We start from the raw sequence: 22247 nt of genomic DNA, 5'->3' as shown, positions 1-22247 counted from the left end.
CTCAGTGGACAAAGTCACTGATGATGAGAGGCGTACTTTTTGCCATGGCTTTGCAGGCCATGCTGGGCATGGCAAATGGTGTGTATGAGAGCCGCAAGGCATACACAGTGACTAACTATCCTGTCCAGCACAAGCATCCACCTCATCTATGCCAGCGCCTACTGTAACTCCAACCGTCCAAGACCCGACTGCTCCAGATCCTCAAAAGTGCCCAGGATACCGAGCATCAAACGTGCAGAACAACAATCACGGCTTCACCGCTGATTTGACCCTGGCTGGTCAGTCTTGCAACGTCTTTGGGACCGATATAAAAGATCTCTCCCTTGTAGTCGACTATCAAGCGAAAGAGCGGCTCAACGTTAGGATTGTGCCAAAGCATATTGCGCCCTACAACAGCTCTTGGTATATCTTGGACTCTGAGTTTATTGAACAGCCGCAGTGGGATGGCAGCACGTCGTCTCAGAGCAGCGATCTCCAGATCAAGTGGAGTAACAACCCTTCCTTCCAATTCTCCACCTCCAGGCGAAATGGTGGCGAAGAGCTGTTCTCCACCTTTGGACATGTCATTGTCTATGAAAGTCAGTTTCTGGAAGTTGTGACAAACATGCAGCAAAACTACAATGTCTACGGGTGAGTTCGATCAAGACTTTGGTTGCCAAATTGCGGGATACTGATGAACTTTGCAGCATCAACGAAAACATCCACAACTTCCGCCTGGGCACAGACTACACGCAGACTCTCTTCAACGCAGATACGGCTGATCACCTGGATGGAAACTCATACGGCACGCATCCCTTCTATCAAGAGACCCGCTACTCTGATGGCGGTTCCACCGCACATGGAGTGTACTCTCGCAACGTCCACGCCCAAGACTGGTTGCTGCGCGATACAAGCATCACACTCCGAGCTATTGGCGGCAGCATAGACTTGTACTTCTTGAGTGGCGAGACTGAAACTTCTGATGGGCCCACCTGGGGCGGTCGTCCAGGCTGGGGCAACTTCTGGTGGGGAGGGCACCACGGAGCTCACGGAGGGAATGGTGGCCAGCAGACGTCAACTTCGACCGCTCTCGAAGTCTTCCGTCAGTACCAGGCAGGCTGCGTTGGCTTGCCAGCGATGCAGATGTACTGGACCTATGGCTTTCACCAATGCCACTGGGGCTACAAGAATACCGACAATCTGCGGGAGGTCGTGACCAACTACTCAAACGCTGGTATTCCTTTGGAAGGTATCTGGACAGATATCGACGCCTACGACCGCACAAGGGTCTTCACAAACGATCCAGTCAACTTTGCCCCTGTTGATATGCAGTCACTCCATGCGTGGCTCCAGTCTCGTGGACAGCACTACATTCCTCTTGTTGACAGCAATGTCTACTTTCCCAACCCAAACAACGCCAGCGATGTGTACGAGCCGTTTCAAAGAGGTGATGCACTCCAGACATTCATTCGAGACTCTGGCACTGGCTACTATTACCTTGGAAACGGCTGGCCTGGCTTTAGGTACGAAAGATCCTGTTTGAACAAATGTCATGTTTACTGACTTCTCATCTAGTACTTGGGCGGACTGGCTCATCCCTTCATCGCAAACATGGTTCACTGCTGAAATGCAGCTGGCTCATGAGCGTGCTCCTTACGATGGCATCTGGATCGATTTGAACGAGGCCGCTTCGTTCTGCGCATACTCCTGCGGCAACGGCGAGCTCCCAGCAAGCTATATCCACCCGCCTTCTAACATGTCTCGGGATACCAGGAACCTCAACAACCCACCGTACAAACCGAATGTCAGCCAAACCTCAACCAACAACATCATCGACATGGTGATCCTGCCGAACGCCACCCACAACGATCCATACAACACAACTGAGTACGACATTCATAATCTGTTCAGCGTCGGCATATTGAGGGCAGCCTACAACGCGATGTCTCAGACGGTGTTCCCTGGCAAAAGGCCATTCATCATTGGTAGAGCCTCCGTTGCTGGCAGCGGTAGATACACCGGCAACTGGGGCGGTGACAATGACTCCAGATGGGGCGCCATGTTCCTGTCAATCTCACAGGCACTGGGCTTCCAGATGGTTGGTGTTCCGATGTTCGGCACAGACACATGTGGGTTTGGTAATGCCGTTAACACGACAGAGGAACTGTGTGCACGGTGGGCGGAGCTCAACGCCTTCTTCCCATTTTATCGGTGAGTGCGACGCAGTTGATAGATGACTTCTTGCTGACCATCGCAGCAACCACTACGGTATCGGCAAAGCACCACAAGAATTCTACAACTGGGAAAGCGTATCAGAAGCCGCCAGAAGAGTGATCTCCATCCGATACAGCATCCTGACTTACATCTACACCTTGTTTTACTACGCACATACCCAAGGTGACACCGTAATGCGGGCCTTGGCTTGGGAATTCCCAGACGACTCCACTCTCTACCAGACGGACACGCAATTCCTACTGGGCCCTTCGATCCTGGTGACCCCCGTCTTGACCGAAGGCGATTACACCGTCAATGGCGTGTTTCCAGGAATTGGACAAGGCACAAGATGGTTTGACTGGTACACGTTGCAGGAGGTGAAGAATGTTCGACCGCAGCAGAACGTCACAATGGATGCACCGCTTGAGCATATCAATGTTCACATCCGGGGCGGTACTGTTCTGCCTACTCAGGCACCTGGCAACACCACTACGGTGACGAGATCTAACCCGTACGGTATCATCATCACGCCGGACAACCAAGGCTCTGCCAGCGGAAACCTGTATTTGGACGATGGCGAGAGTATTAGCCCAAGTTCGACCAAGCTAGTCGAGGTAAGCACAGATTGATCATCACTAGGGATAGTGGACTCCTGCTAATACTCCCATAGTTCGACTACTCTCGCGGCCGCTTAACTACCAAGAATACAGGCAACTACCAAGCCACCGCACCCTTGGCGAACATCACCATAGCGGGCGTATCACGACAGCCACGCAGCGTGACGTTCTCGACGGGCCGTGGCCGCCCCAGTAACGTGAAGAGTCACTTTGCGAACAATACTCTGTATGTTACTGGCTTGGAGCAGTACACCAGAGGAGGAGCGTGGCAGAATGAGTTTACGCTGCAGACTTCCTAGATGAAATTTGGCGGAGGAAATGTCAACGGTAGGATGTTGTAACATCAGAGAAGAGAATTAACAATCGTTTGGCAATCAGCCTTCTCAACCAACCTATTCTGAGATGAGAATCACCAGCGTACAGACAATCTCTCACATGCAACCTCACCACAACCTAAATGCCCATCACATAAACCGCCTCACCACCCCGACCACCACCCCAATCACCAAAACCCAACTCCCATACCCAACCCAAGCAAAAACCCCCAATGCCCTCTCAAACCCCTTACTCTCATTAACCCTCGGAAACCCACTCACCCTCCCCTCCCCATCCCTCGGCGCCTCCACCCCAAGAAATTCACAAAGCACCTCATACCCCATCTTCGGCTCGAAAACCAACAACCTCTCCTCAGGCACAACCCTCTTCACCCACTCATTGTGCCGCTCATACGCAGCCTCCTCGCCCCAAGCGCATCCGTAGCGTCGTTGACTCAGCTCGTCCATGCGGGTTAGCAAGGGGATGACACCGAATGTCATCCCGGGAAAGAAGAACGTGGCGAATTTCATGGAGGGAGTTGCTACCCTACCGATCGTGGCGGCGAAGGATGTCTTCCAGGCTGAGGGGGAGGAGCGGATGGAGAGGACGACTTTTGCGTCGGGATACATCTCGATTAAATCATCTACGAAGTAGCATGTCGGGCAGTCCACGGCGGCGGGGGCGGCCGTGGAGGTGTAGAGGTTGTGGAGGAGTGCGCGGCGGGTGGATTTGGGGGTCTGCGGGTCGAAGAGGCGTTGCCAGGTCCGGGTGTGCGTGTAGGGAAGGGTGTCGCCGATGATGTGCATGCGGAAGTTGTGGCACGGGGCGTAGCCGAGGGTTTCGAGGGCGTTGTGGAGGGACGTTGTTGCTGTTCGGGGTAGGCCGCCCTGTTTGGGGTATTAAGTCAAGTTCATGGTTGGATGAAGTGGTGAGCGGTATAGAGAGACGTACTCCGATGACTTGGAGGCCTTGGTACTCAGTTGGTTTCTTCTCGTTCATCGTCATTGCTTGTTGCAGAGAAATGAAACGATGATAGAAAGAGAAAAGACGGCCATACAGTGAGGGGCGGCGATCGCTTTCATGAATGTAGAAGTGGGCTTTTCGTGACCTCTGAGACCTGAAGCGAATCCGATGACTGGTGACGAGCCATGATGGATAGCAGCCTCATCGATCGGTCTTTCGATAAACCCGCCTATTGTGTGGCGTGAAGGATCAATGCCGTTCCCGATCCAGTACGGACCTCAATCCGCAAGATACACGTGCGCCTTCTGTTGTTGCGACATTGGACAAAGCGTAGCAGAAAGTGGCAGAGAGTCAATACTCCGTCCAGTCGCTACATTCGAAAAGTCTTGCAAGGTCAAAGCTCATTCCGTGAAGCTGCTGCATATACCCCGATCTGAAAGCTAATGGTTTTCGGGTTATATGCTTCCAGGTACGTACCTTGACCCGTGGTCAGAAAGCGTCAACCACTCCATAGTAGCGATGCGTCCAGCAAAGGCCAATCCATCATAGTCTGAATATCAATGCAAAAGAGGATCCTTGTGCGTCAAAACCACTGCCGTAGCGGCATCATTGGATCCTTTTTGACCAGCTGGATGTCGATCTCGAACGTTCCTTCCACAAACTTCATCAACTTGCAAATCAGGTCCGCCTGCATGTCTTCCATGAATCGGTCCGACCAAGCACTCTCGAGATAAGACTGCTGGCGTTGATGAATCTCAAGCTTGAAGAGCCGCAGTTTGGACAAAGTCTTGATGCCCTTGAACGCCCACAGAACATACTTGATGTTCTCCAGCTCGCTCTTGAAGATGTTGATGTGGATGCGAAGCTTGCGTAGTTGGGGAAGTTCCTGGCTGATGACTTTCCAATACTTGTCGAGGCCAGCAAGAGCGTCTGGACGGTTTTTCCGTGAGGAAGCTCCAGTGATGCCGCCGCTTGCATTGGCAGAAACCAGAAGGAGTTGGCGCATGTGCTTTCGAGCGTACTGTGGAATTGGCTCAAGGACTGCGGCCGTTTCCTTGGCCTTGACCGAGCCGCCGATTCCTGCAATGCGGACTCGCAGCTCGAACAGGCTGCAGAGAACTTCGACAGCTTCCGCCAAAATCTGCTTGTTGGCTCTCAACAGTCCAGTCGTGACTTCGTTCTGGGCGCAGTCGCATCTGTGATGGGCGCTCGTCGAGGAGATTGCACATCATAGACCTTCAGTGTGGCCTTTCCGCCTCAAGAAGATTGGGTGGGCTTCCGGGTCCGCGAGAGGATCGAGTGCATACTCGTATATTCGAATGCGCAGTTCGGGCGGCAGGCTCATGAAGTTGGCCCCAGCCATGATGGATGCTGATGGGGGGTAAGGCAGACGTCGCTATCTTATGAAGGCCTGGCAAGTAAGTATGCTCTCTCCTACCGAGCTATATCAGCGGAAGTCGATGTGAGTGGTGATATGACGTACCGGAGAAGTTTTGAGATGGTCCGTGAAAGTGAGTCGGTCGATCTTGAGACCAATGTTGGAAGATGAGAGGATGGAGGAGGACAGGGACGAAAGTTAAGATGAGTTGTTAAAGGTTCGGGGAAAGGGCAGAGAGAGTAGGAACTTGCCGCCTCCAGCTCATGAGGCAGTCGCGACTGCTCGAATGAAGGAAAGTGCGTTCCAAGAGACCATGTATTGGTTTCGAGAGACGATGACTTGAGCAGATGGCATTGAATTGAGACGGTGTCTGAAGCGTTGCACGGGTGAGCATTGAGAGTCGCATCAGCAAAACTTCACCCTAGCATACATAACATGACCCAGGTGGACATCGACAACAAGCCAGCTCGGCGAAACCGCCGAACAGGCGACAGATACATGGTTCTGCCACTGCGCATAGCGTTGTTCATGATCCGCACGTTCATAGACTGTCCTGTCCGTCATTTTTGAAGCTTGAAGTGCCTTCGGTAGGCGACCTGACTTGACACCAATGGCGCCCTTCGGTCAACCGGCGTATCTCGTGCTCCTTTCCGGAGGCAGATTCATAGTCCCCGTCGATGTCTTCCTGTCCGCCATGTCTCGTCATCTTCCACCTCACTCATCACCACCTTCTCCTCCGCCAGGCGGACCTGATTTGCCCATCTGGCGTGCTTTGAGCATCTCGTCACAGAGCAGGAGATTCGAAGCAATGCCAGTCGAGCTCGCAATGCTGTTCCTCAACACTCTGAAACTGTCATAGACACCTTGCTGCACAGGATCCATAGGTTCGCCGAGCGTCAGATCAAGACCAGCGACATGGCCATCGGCGTGCTCGCCTTGAAGATTCGCAACTGTCGAATGTCAGCAATCAGCACAATATGCAGCGAGCGAGCCACTTACGGCAATCCTGGATGTCGTGACCGCTGTTTGCGGCGAGCGTCTTTGGAATGACCAGGAGAGCATCAGCGAAGGCGGAGACTCCCCACTTCGTCTTGCCCTTGACTTGCTTCACAAACTCGTCTGAGGTCAGTCTCCGTGCAGCTGCAACCTGGAAAGCACCACCACCAGGAACCACGCTCTTGTCTACAATCATGTTGTACACTGATCGCAGACCATCGCGTACGGCATCCTTGATTTGGTTGATAGTATGCGAGTTGGGCCCCTTGATGAGGAGAGTCACCGACTTCGGATCCTTGACCTCCTCGATGAATGTGTACTTCTCCTCGCCAAGCTGGTGCTCGTAGACATGGCCTGCCCAGCCCAGAACGTCTGGCGTAAGGTCGTCCACACTGTTCTGCGCAATGCCTCCACAGATGAGCTGCAGACGCTCCATGTTCCTTCTCTTCGCTCTCCGCAGTGCGAAGATGCCATTCTTCACCAAGACGTCCAGCGACAGTGGGTCAATACCCTTCTGATTGATTATCACGAAGCCCTTCTTTGGATCTGTCCCGCACACCTCTTTCTTCAGCTCGACGATCTTCCGCAGCTTTTCATCGACGAATCTCCGCTCGCTCTCCACAAGCTTGTCTCGCTGCTCCGCGCTAGAGTAGTAAAAACCACTGTTGATCTCACTCTTCTCGTACTCTAAGCTGACATTGAGAGTCAGAATGTATGCATTCTTGACGTCTTTCGCCATGTCTGGATGCCGAGCACCGTGATCGAGCGCGAGGCCTCGGATGAGCTGTGTGTCTGCGGCTGTTCGATGTTGCATGGTCATGATCTCAACCATGTGGAGGTCAGGCTTCGCTGGAGGTTGGTAGATGGCCAGGACTGAGTCGACGATGTCTGGGGTGAGTTGCTCGGCGAGAGTAGAGTTGATCTTGGTAGATAATGACGTCCTGGCAACAGACAGTAAGAGTTCTCTGTCCACCTCCTTCGCCAGCTTGAATTCGTCCAGGAACCGTAGCGTCTCGTTCTTTGCAACCTCGTAGCCGTCGGTGATGACTCTGGGGTGTAGGCCTTCGCTGATGTACCGATCTGCCTGCTTCAACAACTCTCCCACCATCAGGACCACGCTCGTAGTTCCATCGCCGCAGATTTCATCTTGCGCTGTCGCTGCTCTTGCGATCATGACCGCTGTGGGGTTCTGTATTTGCATCTCTTTCAACAGCACACTGCCGTCTTTCGTTAGCTTGATGCCACCCGCGCCATCGACCAGCATCTTCAGAGTGCCCGTAGGCCCAAGGTTCGAGGCCAACACATCCTGCAGGCCTTCACCAGCAGAGATGTTGACTCTCAGAGCCTCTCCACGTCGCCGTGATTCCGCCTTGGGGTTGAGGAGCTGTGCTGCCGACATGCTGATTCAATCCGATGTCAACAAAAGCACGTGCAAGGTGTAAGTGAAGGTGATGTGAAGCTGTTTCGTCAGGCAGTCGCGTGGTCGTTTCTTTCCGCGTCGAGAATATTTAGTCTCATGAATCTCAGACACTTTAGGCTAAGCTTTTTTGAGCAAGAATCGAGCTCTGATTGGCTATGTGGAAGGCCTGAGTCCCGAGATTCCTCACATTTGCCAAAATTCGCCGGACACCAACTCAGACTCAACCACACATCAGTCAAGATGGAATCCGAAGAGAGACCTACCAAATTACGGAAGCTCAGCCACGACAACATCAAAACTGAGAATGGCCCAAAGGACGATTTTGAAGCGTCACATGTTCGTTCTGAAAATGGACACGCAGATGCTACGAACGAACTTGGAAAGGAATTGCCAAAAGCTGAGGACACTCACCACGACGAAAAGTTCGTAGAAGAAGATGATCATCTGCCAAATCCTGAAGAGACAGCGCCTTCCTTAGCAGCGATCAATAGCGGCACCGGCGATCCGCCTTTATCCAAGAACCAAATGAAGAAATTGCGGAGAAAGGCTGAATGGGAGTCGAAACGGGACGAAAGAAAAGTCGTCCGTAAAGAAAAGGCGGTCGCTAGACGTGAACGCAAGAAAGCCGCCAAGCAGGAAGCAGAGGCAAAAGGAGAGGCGCCTGCTGAGCCGCAAAGACAGCTCCAAACTCATGCCGTGCAATTGCCAGTCACGATTGTGATTGACTGCGATTTCGACGATCTGATGCGAGACAACGAGCGAATCTCACTGGCTGCACAGATCACTCGATGCTATTCGGATAACAGGAAAAGCCTCTTTCGAGCTCACATTGTCTACTGCTCTTTTGGAGGCAAGCTGAAGGAACGATTCGATACAGTTCTGGACAAGAACTACCAGTCTTTCCGAGGCGTGCGTGCTCTTGATTCGGACTTCGTCGAGACTGCAGAGAAGGCGAAGGAATGGATGTCTGCAGCTGAAGGCGGCAAGCTGGCTGGGGTCTTCTCCAAATACGCAGAACTTGACGACGAAAAGCGGGAGAAGTTGAAAGCAGAAGGCGAAGTGGTCTATCTTTCGTCCGAAGCTGACGAGGACTTGACCGAGCTCAAACCATACAGCACCTATATCATAGGCGGCCTGGTGGACAAGAATCGCGAAAAGGGCGTGTGCCATAGACGTGCTACGAACCGTGGGATCAGGACGGCTCGACTTCCAATTGGCCAGTACATGGAGATGCAGAGTCGCAAGGTCTTGGCTACGAACCATGTTAACGAGATCATGATCAAGTGGCTAGAGTGCGGTGACTGGGGTGAAGCGTTCATGAAGGTCATCCCCAAGAGGAAAGGCGGGTCCCTGAAGGGCGAAGAGGGAATCAAGGAAGAAGACGACAAGAAAGAAGATCATGAAGAAGGAGACGATAACGGCGAGGAGCACGCAAACAGCTAAATTTGGCGAAAGCTACGACCACTTCAAATGCAACCGCTATCACCTGCTGCAAGCACTCCGGAGAACCGTTCACCAAGCGGCGTTCCCAAGAGTCCATAAACCCATACCCAGCAGCTGCATCGGCGTCACAGCTCACGGGAACCATATCTCTGGCTTTGGTTGAGCTTGGGTACCGAACGAGAAGTCCTGTTTCGCCTGTTCATAGACCATTTGGCCTTCGTAGGCCATTCGAGCTACTACCACCAGCCGCCCTTCGCCAAAGCGCCGAACTTTAGCCACACAATCAAGATCGACAGACAGCCAAAAGAAGGCACGTCCTGTTTCGCTCTCTGGGGCCGTTCAGGCTCGACAGGTGGCTGGAATTTGCTATCTTCCATGATTGGCTCGCTGCGCCGCCAACCCTTGCAGCAACGGGCGACAGAAAGAGAGCGTGTCCCGTTTCGCCCTTTCCCAGGCCTTTCAGGCTTGCTATGGCCATTTCTGGCAGCCAAAAGATTAAAACTTTACAACACACCCTCATGCGCGCCGGCCGGTAGGAAAGAAAGTCACGTCCTACGACGACGAATCAATGCAGCACACCGTTGGGAGGCCAACACAATCTGCTACCTACGCCGCTCAGCTACATTGATCGAACCAGGCTTAGAACGCCAAGTCGTCTGCATGCCCCTGCATGTTTCACACGTGACTGACCACCAGACCGCACATTGGCGCTTAGCGACCTGGTAGTTGCGACGCACGGCGCTTTGGCCATCGATCATAGATGCATTCTTTGAGGCCGCCCCATGCGGTGGCTGGTCGTAGGCGGCAGCGGTCCGTGAAACCCGCTGAGCCTGCCATAGCACGCTAAGTTTGACTATGGCCACAGGCAAGTCTTTGCTTTGGGGGCGATGCTTGTGCGGGTTCAATATTTCTATGTGTCCCAACTCCTCGCCAGACGGAAACGTGGGCTTTCCAACTCCTTCCAGAAGACAGATTCACTCACTGAGTTCCTACTCCTTGACTAGTGTCTTTGTGTTTTCCTGAATCATGACCTCCTCCCACGCTAACCCCGGCCAATTCCAGAGCGGTTATCCACCATTCGATTATGAGGCGTTGGTAAATCAGGCTCCAGTTCCAGTGGCCAATATGACAGGTTCGGGTGCACGCCAAGACGCCCAGTCTGCTTCGGCCGAGCCTGAAACTGAGGAGCTCGACACCAGATTCGACACGTCTGCTGAAAAGGCAAACAACAAGAGAGACAAGGAGGACGGCGACTACACTCTCAGGAAGAGAAAGTCCGCACAAGGTTCTGCATCAACTGCAACCAAACGGCAGAGGCAGTCTGCGACGAAGGCCTCTGAGTCCAGCGGTCCACCAACGACTACCACAACCAAGACTTTTGAGGAATGCGACGAGACTACCAGAGGCCTTCGTAAAGCGGCTGTTGAGAGTCTGAAAGAGATCTGGGGTGCTGATCCTCGAAATTGGCCAGTATTTGAGTTCAGTCCAACACGTCTTGTGAAAACCCAGTGGGGGCCTCAGAAAGGCCGAGAGATCGAGCAAAAAGATGGGCCGCTAGACTGGAGCCTTGGACTCATCCACGAGATAGTATGCCTGGCCAAGAACACTACTGATGATCAGCGTCATCGCTCTGAGCAAGTCCTGAGGGAAATCATCGACGACCGCGTTCGTGATACCGACAGCGAAAAGATGATGTGCACAACCGACATTCGGCGGACGAATGATATCCTGACTCGAGAGCTATCTGAAGCAGGCCCAAGTCATCGATCGCCAACCCTCGCTGCTGCTGTCACCAGCAACCAACCCAATGTCGACCGCAATGACATCCCTCAACCTCACAGCAGCATAGAGCGGGTAGACTCCCCGCTGATGTCCGACGAAGTGGACATACAGCCTGGGGGAGGCCAGGGGTCCGCGGCATTGGACAGAGGCTTGAGCGATGACCCGCTCCCCAAGAACTTTGACAGCAACAGTGTTGAAGAGAACGAACGGTACATCAAGGGATTGCAGGAGATTGTCGAAGAGAAGAAACGTCAGCATCTTGCACTGTCGGAGAAATTGCAAAGCTTCCGCACAAAGTTTGCTCCCCGTGTGTGAGTGAGTAAGCCACACCAACAACACAACAAATGTTTCCAAGAGAGATACTACGCAGTTTCTAAATCCCACAAACCCATCCATCTTCAGCATTCTCATCCTCATTCAGACTCCACCCCCGGCAATCCATACTTCCCCAAATTCTCTTCCTGCTCCTTGCGATACTTCTCTCGATGCTCATCCAGATATTGATCCAACTCTGGATCTGGTGATCTCGGAATCGTACGGCTTCTGGAGCGAAATCCTTCGGAGCCTGCGATGCTCTTGCCTGGACTCGGCTCGGCGGAGGCTCTGTCTATGACTGGGCGTACGTCGTCTGCTTTTAGGCGCCATCTGGTTATTCGCCCTCGCTTTGGCGAGTATCGCCTTTCCGCCGGAGGAGGTGATTTTCTGGAATTCCCACTGCTGCCATTCTGCCGCGGAGATATTCCTACCCCTCCCCCTCCGACAGACCTTGCACTCCCCGTCGGCGATACCGATACGTTGTCACCAAGCTGGATAAGACGACGGCGAATAGTCGATAGATCCCTTTCGGTATTTCCTATGTCTTCCGCTTCGGTCTTCACGCTCTGCTCTACGAATTCCTCGAATCTCTTGTGGTTTGACGCCCTGAATGTGCACATATGTTCCATTTCGTGTCCTCTCAAGATGGCCTGCTTTTCGTCATGTCTTTGTTGCACTTCGTAGAGGTGCTGTAGAAGGGCCGCATATTGCTCCTTCAGTTCATCGACCGTGAATTCGGTAAATCTGGCGTCGTCATCCATGTTTGGAAGGTTCAGTGCTTCTCCTTTATGTTGCTCGACGACGGGGCCATCGTGTTCACGACCCTGGATATCAGCGCCAGGAGATTGTCCACCAACTCTGCCGGCCCTCTCTAACAATGGTCTGATCGTATGCTCGCAGAAATTGAAATACAATTCTTCCATCGACGCTGATCTTAGCTCCAACAATTCGTCCAACGACGTGGCTTCACAGTCAAGGTCGGCTGCAGCTTCATTGAACCTCTTCCTGCGCTCTGCGTTTGTTTCACCCGGGATATGTCGTGGCGTCACTGGTGAGGCCGCTGTTATATCGCCATTTTTCAGCCTTATAGATTTGATTCGAAGCCCTCGCTTTTCCAGTCTCGTTCGAGTCATGAGCCGATGCAGCTCCACAATGCTGCCCATGCTTATGCATGAATTCTCGCCTAGACTCCAATTGGGCTCGAAGTTGCGTGCTAGGCACAAATCAAAGTATCGATAGGCATCCAGGGAGAGCTTTTCCCAGCTATTTCGATTTGTCCTTTCGAGTTGCGCGACATTGGCTTCATAGGTGGCCAGTGCATCTTTCGCTGTGTTCTTGTCATTTTCCCAACCTTCAAGGAATTCGGTTATAGTCTCTATTTCCTCTTCCGCATCGATTCGATTGTTGTCTTGCAGACGAGCTATGCGGCAATCAATGCAGTCTATGCTTCGTTGAATCCGAACCAGCTGTTGTTTGGATTCCGCGATCTGCGATTTCAGCAGTGCAATCGCCTGCGTGTCCTCGTAAATTCTTTGAAATAGGTCAAGGGTGCGAGGTCCGATATCTTGCAATGTGAACTGGCGCTGTTTGGGCAGTGCAGGTCGTCTATCCGGTGCTTTGCTCGTTTGTCGCCGTTTTATATTCGTAAAAGCGCACCATGGGGTTTCAGCTTTGGAGAGCCATGCGTATCGCCTCGACCAACGCCGCCCATCAGGGTGCAACTGCAAATACATGATCTCAGAGAATACGCTGCGTCTCGTCAACGCAATTTAATCAACTGCGAGAGTGCGCTCTATGACAACTTCAAAGGATGACCTTTCGGATTGAGATTCCAAGACAAAGGAACGTAGTCGTTTGTCTTATAATATTTGTTTCCGGCAGGGACCTGGACAAAGAAATCGAGAATACGATCCCGCTTAGTCTTTTTCATGGCAGCCATGTTCACTGTCAGTACATTCCAATGCAATGTATATACGCCGGTGATAGCGAACAGCTATTGGGATCAGTTCAGGATCTCCAACACGTCTTCTAAAAGGCTCTCATACTCTCTACATCGCGCTGTCTTGAATGAACAGGCAGGTAAGCAATTCTGATGTGGAGTTCACTTAGTGGAATACGTGGCTTGATACCCATTCTTCACTGTGCATTCTGAGGGCACGACATGATGATGTCAAGCTCTACGATGCTGTCTCTGCAAACCGCACTTGGGGTTGTAGCGAAGTTTGCTCGTTCCTTTGCAAAGGGTCTCAACAACTGCAGCAACTTGCTCAGAATGAAAGTGCCTGACCAGGATTACCAATTGCAGCATACGCGTACCTGAGAACGCGTCTGAATGATCGGTGCATTGATGAAAGGAGCGCTATGTCGGCATTCTGGAAGGGCCTTTGTGTGCTTGAATTGATGAGAGTCTCGTTTGGTTGTACGGAAAGGAGGCGTTCTATGATTGCTTTGACGGAAGGGCAGCAGCCACTGTGTCTGCCTATGTACTTTATGCTTGCTTCTCTTGTGGGTTTGAACAGCGCCGTGGCCAGTCATGGAGGCTGTCGCGCTCGCAGGAGCGCTTTGTGTAGTCTAGTCATCGAATGGTCGCATAGAACATCTGGCAGATCATCTGTCTCAGGGGTCACTCCTTACAAGTTTTTGAAGGATGAGCTTCATCTAGGCTGATTGATGACGAGCACTTCAAGACGCGCTTGAGCGAGTAGGACGCACCAGTACATTATATGTTGGCCGCATTGATCGTTGACTGAGCAGACAATGAACATATTCAAATTCTCAAATACATGCATAAGGCCAGGTCCCGCCTACCCATTCCCCTTGAGAGAACTTTCTACAAGTGTCCACGTATCATTCAGATTCTGACCCTGGCTCGATTGCTAGCGAGACATACTTTTCCCTGGTTTCCTCTTGCTGTTTTCTACTCTGGTCCAAGTACGTTTTTCGATATTGTCTCAATTCTTCATCTGGCGACCCCGTCTGACTATGACTTCTCGATCTCAGATCTGACCCAGCAAGACTTTTACCAGGGCTCGGCGTGATCTCAGACCTACGTGGAGCATTATCGGCCTTCATCCGCCATTCGTTCAACTTATGGTTTCCTTTGTCGCATCTGTGTGACTCTCTTCTCAGGGAACGTCTCGGTGACTTGGGACTGGCGCTGTCTGAATTCCTCGTCCTGATCCTTCCATCTTTCACAGCCCGCAAGTACAAGCCATCTGTGGAGCGAGGCATCTTTATACCGTTTTGAACCAGACGTTTGCGTAGTTCCACAAGGTCTGCCTCTATTACCCGTGCTGCTTGTACGTCTTCCTCGAGCTCTTGAGCCATGAATGTCTCGTACCATTCATGACTTGAATTGCGAAAAGTCAGGAGATGGTCGAGCTCATTCGTTTCCATAGTTGAGTGCCTGGCATTCAGATCTCCTTGAGCTTCCACCAGCCGTTCGCGTAAATCCAAGTACTGCTCCTGGAGGTCATTGTCGGTTAGTTTAGATACCTCGCGGTTGGCGCTGTTATCTCCATCTGAATGAGACTTTGAGTGATCTCGCAGTGGCGGCCCTTCATTCGAAGATTGTGTCTGATCTTGACTCCTTTCGGCAGCGTCTTCGATGGAAGCCCCTGAACCATTTGGAGGCCCAGCTGATCCCGCTTTAAGCCTACCCGCATCCTCCAAAAGAGGCTCTATGATACCCCTGCAGAATCGATCTTGATCTCTACTGTGAAAGTCTCTTCGAAGCTGTAACAGGTCCTTTTGTGCTGCCAGTTCCGATTTCACTTGATCCAGTTCAGCGTCGACTTGGTGACGACGAGTCTCATCGAGCGCTCGCGAAAGGCCTAAATTTAATCTCGTCGTCTGGACATCGGTGGCTTTCTTGGCTTGCCGCTGACTGCTCTGGAGAGATATCCGCTTGTTGTCCCATTGGCGTATCTGTGTCTCACTGTGGCTAATCAGGGAGACTTGATCGACCATCTGTCGCAACCATCGGCAGGACCTCTCTTTCAGAGCCCAACATGCTTCGAAGTTTACTTCGAAACAGCTATCAAAGTAACTTCGCACGTTTGCAAACACTTCCTGCCAGGTGGAGCTTCTTCGTCTTTCCAGCTCTGCCAATGTGCTCTCGCCTTCTGCCAAGTCCCGATTTATGTCTGTGATTTGGTGTTCCAGATTTGCTGAAGCCGCGTGATGTCTAGCCATATGAGGCTCCATATCCAAACTCGGGTCATTATCGTACTGTACGATTATGCTGACGATCCGGTCGTAGTAGGCTTGAGCATTACAAAGTCTCCGTCTCAGAGTTTCGGTCCGATGCTGCAAGGCTGAGATTGCTTCAAAATCACGATGGAGACTAGTAAATAGCTCGAGCATACTAGGCCCAATGTTCTCGACTGTTGGTGTCGTGTGCGCATTTTGCGGAAGTCTGTTATCTCTCCTCGGTCTTGTGGCTAGCGCTGCGCTGAGACGTTGCTGAAGTCTACTGAAAAGGCACCACAGCATTTCGTATTGAACGTATCTTGCCGCCCGTAAGCTCGGACTGGGATCGATGGTTGAGGGCATAATCCTGATGGGTAGTCGTGAAGGATCTGCAGTGAAACCGCGCGAGTTTCATACTGATATGCCAGCACTCAATGTCAGCTCTTATTGAACCCCGTGGTCAAGTACGTTCGATGGTAGCCGAGTTGCAAAATCGGCCCAGATGGCTAAGATACGAAATAGAGCACAATGAGTCATTTTGTCATCTTATAGGTGTCCATTGACTTTCTATATGGGCTTGAATAGAGTGCAAACATGATTTGGTGGCTTGAGTAGCGGCTTTGGCTGCGAAGCTAGGACGCACAATCTCCAAATCCGCGTCTGAGTTCCTGGGCACTGTCGCGCAAAATTGAAGCGAACTGCAAACGTAACGAGCGCGCGCTGGCTTTGTCCTGAACGCCGCCTCGGCTGCTCCAGAGAACGTCGCAGATCCAACCCACACGACGGCTCTCGCAACGCCCGCTACAGTGATCGCAACGAGGACCCCGGCGTTCGTCCTTACAATCGCAGCGAGCAGGAAGGTCGTGGCTCACGATGTCGACGACACGATTCTCGCGGCCCTCGTGGAGGCGGTGGAGGCAGAGGACGGCACCATGGCCTTCGCGACGGCGACGAGAATAAGCGAGGCGGCGGAAGTGGCCAGGTTCACCACATGGTCAATCCGACGTGGTGAGGCTCTCCGTCTGCTCTCGCTTCAGGCTTTGGCACTTTTCTCTGCTTCGCGGCTCCATAGTTCTCGGCAGCTTCATCATCATGCTTTTTGCCGTTCTTCACATCATTCAGCTTCCGGCTCTGACTCTACCGCTGGAGCACCGTAACCTTCTCTCATCTTCTCTTGGTACTGTTGGTTCTCTTTCAAGAACCTCTGCCGATATCTCCTTAGCTCCTCATCCGGCGATGCTGTTTGGGTGCGACTCCTTGACCGAAGACTTGAATCTGCAAGGCTCTTGCCAAGGCTTGCTGTAATATCTAACGTCGCTATTGCATCGTCAGCCGCGACGCGCCAGCGATTCAGTCTTCCAGTCCAATTGTCACGCCTTGGTGGCGATGGACGGGGAGGAGATCTGTGAGACTGCCTGCTACCGCTGCGTGTTCGGGCTCTCTTCCTAATGCCTCCTCCTGTAATGCTGCGCGAGGCTTCGTTAGGCGAGCGTGGTACTTCTCGCCCAGCACTTATAAGCCTTTGGCGCAAAGAAACAAGCTCTTGCTCGGTCAAGCCAATGATCTCAGCTTCGGAGCTCATTTTGCTCTCCACGAAGGCCTCGAAGCTGGCCTCATTCGAATTTGTGAAGGTCATGAAATGGCCAATTCCGAATGATTTGCAGCTAGTATTTCTTAGCGCCATATTCTTGCTGGAGCTGTGTCAGTCGGTCTTGCACTTGAATGTATTCTCGCTCAAGTGATCTTTCAGCTGCACCGTACTTGTCTGATGATGCCTCGTTGGCGATATCTGGATCCCTCTGGCGATCATCTGAGGATTGAAACTCGGTCTCGGCAGTCGGTAGCCAATCTACGGGTGGATTCGGATTCGTGTCACTGGGCATATCGCTTAGATCAACATCAGGCTCAGGCACTTCAGGCTCAGGCACTTCAGGCTCGATTCTTCCACTTCGCCTCAGCAGAGCTTGAAGGTTGTCCTCACAGAACGATTCCTGATCCTCGCGGTATCTATCTTGTCGCAAACGTAAGAGATCTTGCTTTTTACGGATTTCCAAAGCAATACGGTCCAGCTCGACTTGAATCCTTTCTTTCCGAGCTTGATCAAGGGCTCGAGAGAGGTCTCCACCAAGCCTCGCCGCCTTGACATTAGCCTGTTGATTTGCTGTCCGTCGTTCGTGCCCGATCGCGCAATGCCTTGAGTTTAGCTCCGCGAGCTCGCGTCGAGTATGTGTTATGAGATAGTTTTGATCAATGATGGTCCGCAGAGCTCGACAATCTTCCTCGTCTAGACTCCAGTTTGTCTTGAAATCTGCAGCCAAGCAGCTATTGAAATAGTGACTCGCGTCGTTCCGTAGGTCCGTCCACAATCCCTCTTTGTCAGCCCGAAGCTCCGCCATTGTGGTCTGCAAAGCGTCAAAATTGGTGGTGTGTGTTTCAATATCATGCTTCAATTTTTCGAGGATCTCGCAACTCCGCTCCGCATATTGGACTGGATCTATGCGCGAGTCGTCTCTGAGGTGCAACCAGCTGCACTCACTCTCGTCTCTTAATCGCTGGGCAATCTCGGCGTCCTCCTGGCATTCATCGATTTCGGCTTGCAAAGCCGCAATGGACAGAGCATTGTGATACATGGCCTCGAAACGATCTAACATCCTTGGACCGATTCCAGTTGGCGGCCTCGTATTTGTCGTTCTGGGCAGAAATGTGGGAACCGGCTGCCGCGTCAACAGTTGAGGAAGCCTGCGTAACCCTCTCATGTCCCCAAAAATGCACCACGTGTCCACTCTTGAGACTTCGATATCTTTCTTGAGCCATGGTCGACCGCGAGTATTCATGAGTGAAACCATTGTGCCGGAGCTGTGAGTGGAAGGAGCTGAGTTGCAAAAAGGTAGCTGTGGGGTTGATTGCAATAAAGGAAAACGTACTTCAAAGAGACAAGCATCGAGGTGACAAAGGCGCGATAGGAAGGCATCCGGATTTGGTCACTTCTCATGATCTATTCCTGTCTTACAACGTTTCTACAGAACGAAGGTCTGCTTCGCTAGGCGGAAGAAAGGCGAAAAAGATGCTTTTCGTTGACGCAAACGTGTAAGCAGAGGGCAGCTCGAGCATCACTCAGCCCACATCTTTACAGTCGATGATTGAAAGTAACGACGAGAATTCGTAATTGCTCATCGAGCCTAGGTAGCGTAGTTTGCCTTACATTTCGATTGGATATATTTCGAGACGTGGAAAGCTGATGTGATCGGTACCCAAGCTTCACATATTCCAGGCGAAACCTTCTTCGCAGTCTTGGATCGGAGGTTGAAAAGTACAGGTCAGGTACCTACTATTAGACATGAGTGCCTTCGAAGACGATAATGCAATTCGGGATTCATTCACCAACGCCCGGGCCATCACATGCACTAGCGCCATCGGAAGAGGCCAAGAAATTTTAGCGAAACCCAAATTCTCGGAAGCCGTCTCTTCTGCGACAACATCATTTTGGCGGCGTTCATTTCACCACCACCATCCGTTGCCCTCGAGAGAAGCCTTACAAGCTTTGCAGTCGCGTTCACACAAACCCTTCAGAATCAGTCACAAACGAACGCGACGGCCCAGGCCGGAACGTGGACAGCAACACCTGCATATCGCACTCGTCCCTCGAACAGCCGCGCACGTCCGCTAAACACGCAACACCAATGTCACAAGGTGTCGCCTCGGTCGCGCACGACATCCTCGCGGGCGCGAAGACATCATTCCAGACATCTCCGACACTCGGTATGGCGCAATACCGACAGGGAAGTACAAGTGGCTTGCAAAACCCGCTCTCAGCTCAGCCAGGCCACCTTGGTAGCGCTGTAGCCAATGCGCAGCTCGGCGCCTCTGACCACAGCGGTGCAGCTGGACACGGCATTTCGTCGTCCAGCGATGGAAGTCCTCGTCTGAGCAGCACGGCGACTCACCCTTCACCCCCACCTACAAAGCATGCTCCGTATGATGCGCTCGACAACATCAAAGGCATGATCACGGATACAGTTGGCGAGTCTTTTCTACTCAAAGCGGCACACCAGGACCTTCTGAAGGCCCTTGGAAATGCTCGTCCGGAAGACCTGATGAATGTTGAGATCATCGAGGCTCTCCCTGCGTTGCTTGTAGCTCCAGGACAAGACAAGGGACAGGAGAAGCAGCTCAAGAAAGCAATTCTTGGATTCGCCAACCTCATCAAGATGACAGCCGATGCAGAGGTGAGGCCTGACTTCGTCAAATCAAAGAACGCAGACCTCAGCAATAACGTGAAGAAGAACAACAATCGTCTGCGTCCCGGAATGTCGATCTACGCCACCTGCATCGAGCCAATGGCCAACAGACAGACAAAGCCGTACCACGAAACCTACGTTTCTACACCTGGGCCTACCGTCATCTGCAAACGCTACTGTAATCTGGTTTACAAGATTGAAGGCGATCGGATCCGCACCCTTCGTTATATGACAAAGGAAGGCAATGGAATGAAGGCAGTGGATAGCGATATGCTGCATCGTTACGGAACATGCATGAAGGCTGGCGGAGATACCAGCAGGCGAGAAGGAGGTGCACCTTTAGTCCAAACCAGCAGCAACGAACCAGAATACGCCATGATCTGCACGATTGAGCGGAATGTCTACATGGGTGACTACATCGAGATAGCTGACCGTCAAGTGACGAAGGACAGTCTCGTACGAATCGTGGACTATTTGCTGGCGGCTGGCAGCATCGCAGAGAAAGACGCAAAAGAGATTTTGGAGGTCAACGGAGTAACGGAAGCATTGGTCGACCAATATCGAGAGATTGGAGTCCCTGAGCCTGGCGAGATTCTGGTTGAGAAGGCCGGTGCTGTCTGCTGACTTCCTGCTGAACAAAACCTGAACTCCTTTGGCACTCCAAAATCCTGGCCTGCTGACAGAATACGTGCGGACGGATGTAAGAGCCCCTTTGTCTGCGTTGCTGCCAATGCTGGGAACGGTAACGCGGGAAGCGTTGGTCCGCAGAAGCGTGGTGAGGCAGACACCGGCGGTGGAAGCCAGCAGTCACGAACGGCACATCCTACAGATCGAGGCTCGGAAAACGGAAGAACTGCAACTACGGCAAGGAATCATGCCAGCATGAGCCGATCGCAGCCCGTATCCAACGGCAAAGGCCCTGAAAAGAGACTTCAGCCCAAGAACGGAATCACCAAGCAAAACCATCAAGCCAAGAAACCGCGCAAGAACGAAAAGGCCGCAGCATTCCGGAAAGAGATAATAGAGCATGGTGCTTTCGGCGAGGGTTCTGTCTTCAATCAGGTTCAACGCTCGAAGCCCGGTTACAACGAGGAGAGCACGACTTTCCCTCCAGCCCGCATGTCTAGCCGACGCAATGCTGCGTCTCAGAGCACGGTGCGTCAGCACAAAAACACCGTTGCTGGAGGCTCAAACCGCAACACGCGCGACTACGAGACACCACAGACGCGCCGACCAAACCCTGAGCGTGGTCCAGCACCCATGCAGCCACAGCCTGTCAGTCAGTACCCTAGAGGCAAGAACCACAACAACAACTCTTCAGCATACCCGCCGCAACATAACGCCAATGGCTTCCCTGCAAGCGGAAGCGAGTCATACACCAAAAACCCTAACGCGTGGCCACCGAGATGAAGGCAGCTTGCCACCATGATCGATGCTGATGACTGTAATGCAACGTTTGACCCCCTTTTGTAGGCGCAATCCGAAGAGCAGAGCTGACCTACCAGACAACTTCGAACCCCGGGAGCCAGCCGGCTATTTCGCACCGCTATCATACCACACTACCTTCTCCACAAGACACGACTACACTCTGCGTTGGTCCGAAAGGACCGCAGCTGGACACTTCCTGTCCGGCGCTACATATCCCCTCAATTCCTGCCGACGTTCTTTCACCACGCTCGCGGCAACCTCCACACTGATTGATGCTTTCTCGTTTTACAACGTTTCTTCTTGGCTTTACTCACTGCATACCTTTCCTCATTCAGCTAAATCCTGTTCAGACGCGTGGCAGCAACACGGTCTTCCCAGACGCGTGTTTGACAGAGCAAGATGGCGGGAGCGCGGATGGTAGTTTCCCTCACTTGATTTTGCGATGCGAACGGACATGACGAACAAAGCGAGGCGTCGCAGGAGAACAATGGGGAAAAGGGCATGCTTGTCTAGATCGCGCTTCTAACGCGCCTGTTGTTTACACGAGCATAGCAGATGTTTATAGTGTTGTATGGTCTTTCTTAACTGTCGAAGTGAGAAGAGAGCATTGTCTTCTCCTTTCAGCTCATGCACCTAGGATGAGTATCTACTTACCAGTTGTGACACCGGAGGTGGAAAAGTAAACCTGCCGTCTCAGGTTTGTTCTGGTAGGCACCACGCGTACTTCTCGGCTACAATCTCTCTGCAGCGCTGGGGGCAGGGAGCAAGTGATGTAACGTACTTGATGGGGAAGCTACGCAGACGGTGAAGCTGCGCACAAGCCTCGAATCCTCGATACTCTCGACTATCTACGTAACGCTACAGTAATACAGCTACCCTTACTATCGCTATCCTCGTTCTCGGGTACCTCCTCGATAATGTCCTCGATTTCCGGACTCGGAGAGGCGTTCCGCTTCCGTTTACGAGTT

At 52.3% G+C, this 22247-nt stretch overlaps 11 protein-coding genes across 11 annotated transcripts; 5 read left to right on the top strand and 6 right to left on the bottom strand.

The window, feature by feature from the left end:
- Positions 1-148: 148 nt before the first annotated feature.
- Positions 149-3109, top strand: M409DRAFT_64323 (glycoside hydrolase family 31 protein; the record flags this gene model as incomplete). The annotated part of the gene is made up of 5 exons (XM_033816022.1): positions 149-630; positions 687-1502; positions 1555-2190; positions 2237-2807; positions 2864-3109. The coding sequence occupies 5 exons, from the start codon at positions 149-151 to the stop codon at positions 3107-3109; spliced, it is 2751 nt and encodes a 916-aa protein (XP_033671576.1).
- A 165-nt stretch (positions 3110-3274) lies between these two features.
- On the bottom strand, positions 3275-4130 carry M409DRAFT_19501 (uncharacterized protein; the record flags this gene model as incomplete). Its single annotated transcript, XM_033804968.1, has 2 exons — positions 3275-4012; positions 4077-4130. The coding sequence occupies 2 exons, from the start codon at positions 4128-4130 to the stop codon at positions 3275-3277; spliced, it is 792 nt and encodes a 263-aa protein (XP_033671575.1).
- Positions 4131-4671: 541 nt separating this feature from the next.
- M409DRAFT_19500 (uncharacterized protein) lies at positions 4672-5451 on the bottom strand (the record flags this gene model as incomplete). The annotated part of the gene is made up of 2 exons (XM_033804967.1): positions 4672-5261; positions 5325-5451. 2 exons carry the CDS (start codon positions 5449-5451, stop codon positions 4672-4674), a joined length of 717 nt encoding a protein of 238 aa, XP_033671574.1.
- A 729-nt stretch (positions 5452-6180) lies between these two features.
- M409DRAFT_19499 (uncharacterized protein) lies at positions 6181-7861 on the bottom strand (the record flags this gene model as incomplete). The annotated part of the gene is made up of 2 exons (XM_033804966.1): positions 6181-6416; positions 6466-7861. 2 exons carry the CDS (start codon positions 7859-7861, stop codon positions 6181-6183), a joined length of 1632 nt encoding a protein of 543 aa, XP_033671573.1.
- A 261-nt stretch (positions 7862-8122) lies between these two features.
- M409DRAFT_51684 (uncharacterized protein) lies at positions 8123-9325 on the top strand (the record flags this gene model as incomplete). The annotated part of the gene is made up of 1 exon (XM_033811872.1): positions 8123-9325. The coding sequence occupies one exon, from the start codon at positions 8123-8125 to the stop codon at positions 9323-9325; it is 1203 nt and encodes a 400-aa protein (XP_033671572.1).
- A 1026-nt stretch (positions 9326-10351) lies between these two features.
- Positions 10352-11422, top strand: M409DRAFT_19497 (uncharacterized protein; the record flags this gene model as incomplete). Its single annotated transcript, XM_033804965.1, has 1 exon — positions 10352-11422. One exon carries the CDS (start codon positions 10352-10354, stop codon positions 11420-11422), a length of 1071 nt encoding a protein of 356 aa, XP_033671571.1.
- A 98-nt stretch (positions 11423-11520) lies between these two features.
- On the bottom strand, positions 11521-12183 carry M409DRAFT_19496 (uncharacterized protein; the record flags this gene model as incomplete). Its single annotated transcript, XM_033804964.1, has 1 exon — positions 11521-12183. The coding sequence occupies one exon, from the start codon at positions 12181-12183 to the stop codon at positions 11521-11523; it is 663 nt and encodes a 220-aa protein (XP_033671570.1).
- A 1031-nt stretch (positions 12184-13214) lies between these two features.
- M409DRAFT_51682 (uncharacterized protein) lies at positions 13215-15976 on the bottom strand (the record flags this gene model as incomplete). Its single annotated transcript, XM_033811871.1, has 3 exons — positions 13215-13415; positions 13739-13982; positions 14313-15976. The coding sequence occupies 3 exons, from the start codon at positions 15974-15976 to the stop codon at positions 13215-13217; spliced, it is 2109 nt and encodes a 702-aa protein (XP_033671569.1).
- A 1301-nt stretch (positions 15977-17277) lies between these two features.
- M409DRAFT_19495 (uncharacterized protein) lies at positions 17278-18264 on the bottom strand (the record flags this gene model as incomplete). Its single annotated transcript, XM_033804963.1, has 1 exon — positions 17278-18264. The coding sequence occupies one exon, from the start codon at positions 18262-18264 to the stop codon at positions 17278-17280; it is 987 nt and encodes a 328-aa protein (XP_033671568.1).
- Positions 18265-19293: 1029 nt separating this feature from the next.
- On the top strand, positions 19294-20475 carry M409DRAFT_19494 (uncharacterized protein; the record flags this gene model as incomplete). The annotated part of the gene is made up of 1 exon (XM_033804962.1): positions 19294-20475. One exon carries the CDS (start codon positions 19294-19296, stop codon positions 20473-20475), a length of 1182 nt encoding a protein of 393 aa, XP_033671567.1.
- Positions 20476-20733: 258 nt separating this feature from the next.
- On the top strand, positions 20734-21261 carry M409DRAFT_19493 (uncharacterized protein; the record flags this gene model as incomplete). Its single annotated transcript, XM_033804961.1, has 1 exon — positions 20734-21261. One exon carries the CDS (start codon positions 20734-20736, stop codon positions 21259-21261), a length of 528 nt encoding a protein of 175 aa, XP_033671566.1.
- Positions 21262-22247: the final 986 nt, after the last annotated feature.

Source organism: Zasmidium cellare (assembly GCF_010093935.1).
Source record: "Zasmidium cellare ATCC 36951 unplaced genomic scaffold M409scaffold_7, whole genome shotgun sequence".
Classification (NCBI taxonomy): domain Eukaryota; kingdom Fungi; phylum Ascomycota; class Dothideomycetes; order Mycosphaerellales; family Mycosphaerellaceae; genus Zasmidium; species Zasmidium cellare.
The sequence above is the reverse complement of the archived record's forward strand: the minus strand, read 5'-3'. Positions and strand labels throughout refer to the sequence as shown.